The sequence below is a fragment of the Camelina sativa genome, chromosome 6, assembly GCF_000633955.1.
Source record: "Camelina sativa cultivar DH55 chromosome 6, Cs, whole genome shotgun sequence".
Taxonomy (NCBI): Eukaryota; Viridiplantae; Streptophyta; class Magnoliopsida; order Brassicales; family Brassicaceae; genus Camelina; species Camelina sativa.
The window spans coordinates 25,849,075-25,858,428 of record NC_025690.1 but is presented as its reverse complement, the minus strand read 5'-3'; the positions used below and the strand labels follow the sequence as shown (position 1 = coordinate 25,858,428).

General features: G+C 36.7%; 4 protein-coding genes and 1 pseudogene across 5 annotated transcripts in view; 4 read left to right on the top strand and 1 right to left on the bottom strand.

The window, feature by feature from the left end:
* On the top strand, positions 132-2,194 carry LOC104793677 (cytochrome P450 709B2-like). Of its 2 annotated transcripts, XM_019226890.1 has the most exons (4): positions 134-531; positions 635-858; positions 968-1,217; positions 1,300-2,194. In XM_019226890.1, exons 1-4 carry the CDS (start codon positions 249-251, stop codon positions 1,317-1,319), a joined length of 777 nt encoding a protein of 258 aa, XP_019082435.1. In that variant the 5' UTR covers positions 134-248; the 3' UTR covers positions 1,320-2,194. The 2 variants fall into 2 exon arrangements, with proteins under 2 accessions (XP_019082434.1, XP_019082435.1); XM_019226889.1 differs by having other exon boundaries at positions 132-531; positions 968-2,194.
* LOC104699485 lies at positions 1,757-3,878 on the top strand (annotated as a pseudogene).
* Positions 6,313-7,642, top strand: LOC104793675. The gene is made up of 2 exons (XM_010520079.2): positions 6,313-7,234; positions 7,329-7,642. The coding sequence occupies exons 1-2, from the start codon at positions 6,556-6,558 to the stop codon at positions 7,403-7,405; spliced, it is 756 nt and encodes a 251-aa protein (XP_010518381.1). The 5' UTR covers positions 6,313-6,555; the 3' UTR covers positions 7,406-7,642.
* The window catches only part of LOC104793676 (pectin acetylesterase 3), a 12,799-nt gene continuing 11,422 nt past the window's right edge, over positions 7,978-9,354 (bottom strand). The window contains exon 13 of the mRNA XM_010520081.2: positions 7,978-8,244. Coding sequence (XP_010518383.1) covers positions 8,222-8,244 — 23 coding nt within the window. The 3' untranslated portion in view covers positions 7,978-8,221. The remainder of the gene's footprint in view (positions 8,245-9,354) is intronic.
* LOC104793804 lies at positions 8,435-9,353 on the top strand (the record flags this gene model as incomplete). The annotated part of the gene is made up of 3 exons (XM_010520233.1): positions 8,435-8,728; positions 8,867-9,242; positions 9,337-9,353. Coding segments are annotated over exons 1-3 (687 nt in total), but the record flags the coding sequence as incomplete, so codon positions are not given.

Genomic DNA, 9,354 nt, shown 5'->3' with positions numbered 1-9,354 from the left:
ACAAGTTACCAATGGTATCTTATTAGGGGAGACGGTTCTCTACTGGCAAGGAACAGCGCCAAGGTTATGCATCTCAGATCATGAGCTAGCGAAACAAATCTTATCGAACAAANGTGCTTATCAGAAACACAAGTCACGGGACTCACACTCCAACGACGCATAATAAAACGGAAACCTCCACTTCAAACCACAAAGCAAACTTAAACACTCAAACCCAAAAAAAAAAAAAAAAATTAATTGTTCTTTCAATGGAGCTCCTGAGCACGATCAATCTCTTAGCACTAGCTCTTGTACTCCTTGTAGTTCCGAAGATATATGGAGTTTGTTGGATCCTTTTTTGGCGGCCATTGATGCTATCAAGAAGATTCAAGAAGCAAGGAATCTCTGGTCCAAAATACAGGATCTTGCATGGGAACCTCCGCGAGGTTAGGAAAATGAAGAAAGAAGCTAAGCTTTCGGTTCTTGATCCAAACTCCAACGATATCGTCCCTCGCGTTTTACCTCATCTTGATCAATGGATTTCTCAATACGGTGACATTCTCTCTCTCTCTCTCATCTTCCTTTCTTTAGTTTTGTTAATCACTAGACTAGTCAAAGATGCGTAACTAACAAGTTACCAATGGTATCTTATTAGGGGAGACGGTTCTCTACTGGCAAGGAACAGCGCCAAGGTTATGCATCTCAGATCATGAGCTAGCGAAACAAATCTTATCGAACAAATTTGGTTTCTTTGCTAAATCAAAGACAAAACCTGAGATCCTTAAACTTGCTGGTAATGGACTCATCTTCGTAAATGATCTTGTTTGGGTTCGTCATAGACGTATCTTAAACCCTGCGTTCTCCATGGACAAAATCAAGGTTTTTTTGGTCTTTTCTTTAAATTGTTCCTTCTCATGTCGATTAGAAGACATAAAACGATAGCACTTTTTTGCTAAATTTTTAGTCATTTCTTCATTTTATCGATCAGATCATGAACCAACTGATGGTGGACTGCACTTTGAGGATGTTTGAGGAGTGGAAAAAACAGAGGAATGGTGGCGAATCCGAGCAAGTGATTATGATGAACAGAGAGTATAAGAGATTGACAGCTGATATTATAGCCACCGCTGCGTTTGGAAGCAGTTATGCGGAAGGAATTGAAGTGTTTAGATCACAAAAAAAGCTCCAAAAGTGTTGTGCTGCTTCTCTTACTGACGTCTACATCCCTGGAGTCCAGTGTATACATAGTCATTCTTCTACTTTGAACGTTCTTTCTTGTTTTAGTGATTTGAAGATTGGTTCTTTGTCTTGTATCCCAAGGTACTTTCCTACGCCTTTGAATCTTCGAATATGGAAACTTGGTAGGAAAGTGAACAACTCGATTAAAAGAATCATAGATGCGAGGCTAAAATCGGAATCCAAGAACTACGGAAACGATCTTCTAGGAATCATGTTAACAGCTGCAAGATCTAACGAGTCTGAGAAAAAGATAAGCATCGATGAGATCATAGAAGAATGCAAGACGTTCTTCTTCGCAGGACACGAAACTACTGCGAATCTATTGACATGGAGTACGATGTTGCTTAGCTTGCACCAAGATTGGCAAGAGAAGATCAGGGAAGAGGTTATTAACGAATGCGGTAAAGACAAAATCCCAGATGCAGAGAACTGTTCCAAACTCAAACTGGTAAAAATACAGATTGCAAAAAGAGTTTCTTGCGGCTAAAGAAACCTAGAGATCCCTAAAGGCACGACTATAGTCCTCCCGATTGTGAAGATGCACAGAGACAAAGCCGTTTGGGGAAGTGACGCCGACACATTCAACCCTATGCGGTTTGAAAACGGCGCTTCTCGTGCCGCTACTCACCCAAACGCTCTCCTCGCGTTTTCAATCGGACCAAGAGCTTGCATCGGCCAAAACTTTGCCATGATGGAAGCCAAAACCGTTCTCGCCATGATTCTTCAACGTTTCCGACTCAATCTCTCCGTAGAGTATAAGCACGCGCCAGCGGATCACCTCACTCTTCAGCCTCAGTACGATTTACCTGTGATACTTAAACCTATCGACGGTTGAAGGAAGAAGCAAGATGCTTCCCACTTTGTATAATGGACCTTTGTGGGCTAAATACTAAACTAAGTTATTGGGCTTGTATTAAGAATCACTTGAGCCAGACTATTAATTAATTAATGATGTTTAAACTAATTGCTATTTTAACGTAGCACGTGTTCGGATATCANGACATTCTCTCTCTCTCTCTCATCTTCCTTTCTTTAGTTTTGTTAATCACTAGACTAGTCAAAGATGCGTAACTAACAAGTTACCAATGGTATCTTATTAGGGGAGACGGTTCTCTACTGGCAAGGAACAGCGCCAAGGTTATGCATCTCAGATCATGAGCTAGCGAAACAAATCTTATCGAACAAATTTGGTTTCTTTGCTAAATCAAAGACAAAACCTGAGATCCTTAAACTTGCTGGTAATGGACTCATCTTCGTAAATGATCTTGTTTGGGTTCGTCATAGACGTATCTTAAACCCTGCGTTCTCCATGGACAAAATCAAGGTTTTTTTGGTCTTTTCTTTAAATTGTTCCTTCTCATGTCGATTAGAAGACATAAAACGATAGCACTTTTTTGCTAAATTTTTAGTCATTTCTTCATTTTATCGATCAGATCATGAACCAACTGATGGTGGACTGCACTTTGAGGATGTTTGAGGAGTGGAAAAAACAGAGGAATGGTGGCGAATCCGAGCAAGTGATTATGATGAACAGAGAGTATAAGAGATTGACAGCTGATATTATAGCCACCGCTGCGTTTGGAAGCAGTTATGCGGAAGGAATTGAAGTGTTTAGATCACAAAAAAAGCTCCAAAAGTGTTGTGCTGCTTCTCTTACTGACGTCTACATCCCTGGAGTCCAGTGTATACATAGTCATTCTTCTACTTTGAACGTTCTTTCTTGTTTTAGTGATTTGAAGATTGGTTCTTTGTCTTGTATCCCAAGGTACTTTCCTACGCCTTTGAATCTTCGAATATGGAAACTTGGTAGGAAAGTGAACAACTCGATTAAAAGAATCATAGATGCGAGGCTAAAATCGGAATCCAAGAACTACGGAAACGATCTTCTAGGAATCATGTTAACAGCTGCAAGATCTAACGAGTCTGAGAAAAAGATAAGCATCGATGAGATCATAGAAGAATGCAAGACGTTCTTCTTCGCAGGACACGAAACTACTGCGAATCTATTGACATGGAGTACGATGTTGCTTAGCTTGCACCAAGATTGGCAAGAGAAGATCAGGGAAGAGGTTATTAACGAATGCGGTAAAGACAAAATCCCAGATGCAGAGAACTGTTCCAAACTCAAACTGGTAAAAATACAGATTGCAAAAAGAGTTTCTTGCGGCTAAAGAAACCTAGAGATCCCTAAAGGCACGACTATAGTCCTCCCGATTGTGAAGATGCACAGAGACAAAGCCGTTTGGGGAAGTGACGCCGACACATTCAACCCTATGCGGTTTGAAAACGGCGCTTCTCGTGCCGCTACTCACCCAAACGCTCTCCTCGCGTTTTCAATCGGACCAAGAGCTTGCATCGGCCAAAACTTTGCCATGATGGAAGCCAAAACCGTTCTCGCCATGATTCTTCAACGTTTCCGACTCAATCTCTCCGTAGAGTATAAGCACGCGCCAGCGGATCACCTCACTCTTCAGCCTCAGTACGATTTACCTGTGATACTTAAACCTATCGACGGTTGAAGGAAGAAGCAAGATGCTTCCCACTTTGTATAATGGACCTTTGTGGGCTAAATACTAAACTAAGTTATTGGGCTTGTATTAAGAATCACTTGAGCCAGACTATTAATTAATTAATGATGTTTAAACTAATTGCTATTTTAACGTAGCACGTGTTCGGATATCAGGTGCCAAAGACTATATAGTCAAACCGACTGGTCAAATGATCCTACGGTTAGATTGCTCCGAAATTTTAATAACATTCCACCACCAAATAAATCAACATTCTTCTAATCTATCTTAACATTTTTTAAGTACATTTTTCATGTCATTCTTTCTTATCTTTGTATCCAAATAAGTCTCAATTAAATTCTCTACAATCTTTNAAATGTTTAAGTGGTCAAATGATTCTCATACTTTCGATTTAGCCATTTGTTCGGTGGCTGGTAATGATGATGTCAATTCAAAGGATTTGTACTGTATATATTTTATATAATTTTATCATTACAATTCAAAGGATTTGTACTGTATATATTTTATATAATTTTATATCTATTTTAACATTTTTGAAGTACATTTTTGTGCCATTATTTTTTTTTGTATCCAAACAAGTCTCAACTAAATTCTCTACAATTTTTATAACCAAACACAATCATTTTCTTATTTGATAATATTAATTTCCTAAAAACTATCTACCTAATTTAAATCAATATGTTAGATTAAAATATAATTCTCCTTACACTTTTATTTAATCTTATATTTAATTATTTTAATTACTATTTAATACATAAAGTTAATAAAATTTTAGATTTTTTTCAGCATATGATGTGATTTGAATTTTTATAAACGGATATATATTTTAAAAATTTTCTTAGGATATTTATAACCAAACAAGTATATCCACATATAGAGCTCGAAATACATTTTTAAAGTACAATAGGGTGTCATCACTTTTTGACTTTTTGCCAACTTTGGGTCAGATTTTTTACTAAAATTATAACCGATTCAATTATCTGGATTCTCCTTAAGATTACCGAATATTTTGGGCCGGTTTTTAATCCATAACATACTTATTTACATCCAATTAATGTCAATTAATGCTCATTGTATCTTAGAAAAGATCTAATTTACATGCCGAATTTTTAGTGCTGAGTTTGAAAAAAAAAATTGATAACACAAATTCTGTAATCACATCCGTATAATATAGCAACTAATTTAAGATGAATACATCTTAGGAAATAACTAATTTGTGTTTAATAAACGATTACATATTTGCTAAGTTTTTATTAGCTTTAAATGTACACTATTAATCCAATAATATTAATTGAGAATCAAAATAAGAATATGTCATATCATTCATTCCTAAATCATAACTAACCAAATCATAAAATGTATATTCTCAACTTGCGAATCAAGAGTTTATACAAAACTTACCTACAACTGTTAACAATATATATGTATATATATATATGCAATTCACCATTGACTATAATCACCATTAAACTATTACAATATCATATCAACAAAATAATAGACTCGTAGTGTACCACGGGGTAAAACCTAATAACTTATAAAATATTAGTGTAGTAATTATATTTAAATTAGAAAGTGACCAATATAATAAAGGAAAGACAAAGTTTATTAGTTAATAAGGAGATGTAAACATCTTATGGGTCCGGTCTGGTGATCTGATGTGATCATCCACGTTGATTTATGATTCGATGAAGAAATTTCTTCACAATTGTTTAGACAAGAGTACAATAGCATACAAGTTCTATTCCACCTTGTATCCTTCTAACAGCATTAAACTAGTAATTTCGTTAGTGAAAAAAATTATGAAAAATGAAATGAAATACATATGAGAATGCAGTCCACATACACATACATGGTGATAAAGTTTGAGAAGAGAGGAGTGACGGAGAAAAGTGTAAGCCACATACGACTATCCCTGCCGGTACCACTAAACTCTCTTGACATTTATGTGTGTAATTAATTTTTTGAGAATGATAGATATCTCTATGTTTGACAAAAAAAAATAACAGATAGATATCTCTATTAGTTTTGCTCGCTCCACATGTTTTAATTTGATGCAACCTATGCCAAACAAATATATATATACACATGCTTATAGATAAGACCCTTTCATTAAATTTTCCAAACTACAAGTATGACTTTCTTATCGTTTTTCTGTATAAAATTTTGAATGTTTCGAGTTTGGATATTTATTTGTTTATAACATCGATTAATACTTTTTGATATAAAATTTAAACATAACTTTCAGAGAATACAATATATTTTTGTTTTTAAGTATGCGTGGAAAAGCTACAGTAACTAGTTTTGTTATTTTATCATTGATTGTAGAAAACATCAGCAAAAGGCATAGGTGCTGGTATTATCAAATTATTTTAGTCGAGGGTAAATCTCTCGTAATTCCTTGATTACCCTCACCAAAGGGAACATATGGGACCAAGCTTTGTCTTTGATAAGAAGGGGTAGTTTAGATAAACTCCGAAGATTCTCAAAACGATTTCGCGTTATATGGAACCTGTATTTAAGTTACAAAAAAAAATAACAAAAAAAAAGTAATAAAACAGTCGATAAACTAAAGCTACAAATTTGGATTCTGCATTAAACACGCGTTACAGGTGTCGCGAACTTAAAATTACGATTAGAGTGATAGCTTTGTAAAATGTCTGAATACACTTACTCAAGTCTTCTATATTAGTATTAAGAGTTTTAAAGACACAAATTAAAACAAACAAAATAAGATAAAAACTAAAACGATCTGAAAACGTTGAATTGTGCAACTCTTATTGTATTATTTCTTTGTCATATCGCGTGAATGGCGTCGGAAGAGAGCATGGTGATCAACTCTTCTTCGGTTCTAGACGAAGATGATAACGATCACGACGATACAGATCATGATGGCTTTCATAATTACTACCAGACAAGGCAAAACAGTTTGTCTAGGTTATCTATCTGCACAAGCTCCTTCCACGAAGACGATGAAGATCATCATCATCCTTCAGAGCTACTGGGTAATTTCGTCTCTGCTCTGTCGCTAGAGAGCTTGGACGATGACGTCGGTGCCGATGCCGACGGGGAAATCTCCGATGATGGTGATGTTTCGGATTCCGACAAGGAATCTTCCGGGTTCTACTCTCTCCCGGAGACCACATCTCACCGGAGAAGGAAACTCACGGTTTCCGGCGATGGTACTAAGAAGTGTAATATAGTAAGTCAACGGAGAGAAAAGAGCAAAAGAGAGAGTCAGTACGGTCACGGGTTTAACGGCGTTGACAGAGACAGCGGAGGAGGAGAAGAGTTGACGGTGCTAACGAAGGTGAGAGGAGGGAAGAAGTCAATGAAGATGGGTTTTGAAGAAGTGAAAGCGTGCAGAGATCTCGGGTTCGATTTGGAAGTTCCGGGTCGGGTTTCTTTATCCGGCGGGTCAAACCGGGAGACTCAAACTAGTAGTGGCGGCAACTCTCCCATTGCCAACTGGCGTATCTCAAGTCCTGGTAATTATTAATTATACCAAAATTGATACGTTCTTTTATTTTCTTTTTACAGAGGAAAATTTTATTAATTGTGTGATTTGTATAAATTATTTAGGGGATGATCCGAAAGAGGTTAAGGCAAGATTGAAGATGTGGGCACAAGCGGTAGCTTTAGCTTCTGCATCACGTTAACCTTCTTATTACTTTCTTCTGTTTAGGGTTCGTCTTTCGAAATTTTAGCTTTTTTTATCTCTTAGTCTTACGAGTTATAATATTACGAGTTTTTTTTGCTTGTATCGGTAACTCTGTTTCGAGGGTTTGTAAATATAAAAGCTACGTACTATATACTATTGTTTCATTGTATTTTTAAAGAAAAAACTACTCAATATACTTGTAAATAAACAAAATTCACGTGGATTGATTTTACCTTTTTTGGTCATGAGATTGTTTCCTAATGATAATTGTGATTGATTTTTTTTTTTTGTTCTTAAAGCAATCAGAATATGAATTTTCAACCTCTAAAAGCCAAAAGCTAAAAGCCCCAAGCACCCAATTCAAATCACCATATAAAGAAGTTATACTTTCGTTAAAAGCAGAGTCTGACCGATTTAGGTCGGATGCTTTGCTTATTATAGTCCAATGAATCCAAGGAATATATGTTCTTTATCCTCCTTTTTAATTGAATTTTATACTTGCAAGGACATGAAACTTCACTAACCAGATTCGCTGATTCAATCAAAGATATCTTAAATTCTGTATTCAAATAAACAAGTTGTCGCCAACTTTATAAAGAATGGTATACCACCAACCCCAATATATCAAAACTAGAGATTACAAACACGAAAAAAGTAACTTAATTCAGTCGGAAACAACAGATGATAGCATAAATTATGTAAAGATGAAATGGCTACAGAGATGTCTATTTGTGGTTTTTCCAGGAATTGTTACTAAAGGTATTGGTATAGTATGTAAGAATCAGATAAGCTGTTTGAGTTTGAATATGTCAACTCACTTGAAGATAAGATTGTGACATGTTTTGTCACAAGGGTAAGGACAGTCAATGGCTTTGNGTCTGAATACACTTACTCAAGTCTTCTATATTAGTATTAAGAGTTTTAAAGACACAAATTAAAACAAACAAAATAAGATAAAAACTAAAACGATCTGAAAACGTTGAATTGTGCAACTCTTATTGTATTATTTCTTTGTCATATCGCGTGAATGGCGTCGGAAGAGAGCATGGTGATCAACTCTTCTTCGGTTCTAGACGAAGATGATAACGATCACGACGATACAGATCATGATGGCTTTCATAATTACTACCAGACAAGGCAAAACAGTTTGTCTAGGTTATCTATCTGCACAAGCTCCTTCCACGAAGACGATGAAGATCATCATCATCCTTCAGAGCTACTGGGTAATTTCGTCTCTGCTCTGTCGCTAGAGAGCTTGGACGATGACGTCGGTGCCGATGCCGACGGGGAAATCTCCGATGATGGTGATNGTTCTGTCAAAGTACCAATCACCGACAGATTTAGCAACGGTCTGCAAAATAAATGGAGCAAAGCAAACAAATTAACAGTAGCTCTTGCAACGAAAGATACAACTGTTTACGAACTGTTGACAAAATGTTTACCTTGCCATGAACAGTAGGTNTCCGGGTTCTACTCTCTCCCGGAGACCACATCTCACCGGAGAAGGAAACTCACGGTTTCCGGCGATGGTACTAAGAAGTGTAATATAGTAAGTCAACGGAGAGAAAAGAGCAAAAGAGAGAGTCAGTACGGTCACGGGTTTAACGGCGTTGACAGAGACAGCGGAGGAGGAGAAGAGTTGACGGTGCTAACGAAGATGAGAGGAGGGAAGAAGTCAATGAAGATGGGTTTTGAAGAAGTGAAAGCGTGCAGAGATCTCGGGTTCGATTTGGAAGTTCCGGGTCGGGTTTCTTTATCCGGCGGGTCAAACCGGGAGACTCAAACTAGTAGTGGCGGCAACTCTCCCATTGCCAACTGGCGTATCTCAAGTCCTGGTAATTATTAATTATACCAAAATTGATACGTTCTTTTATTTTCTTTTTACAGAGGAAAATTTTATTAATTGTGTGATTTGTATAAATTATTTAGGGGATGATCCGAAAGAGG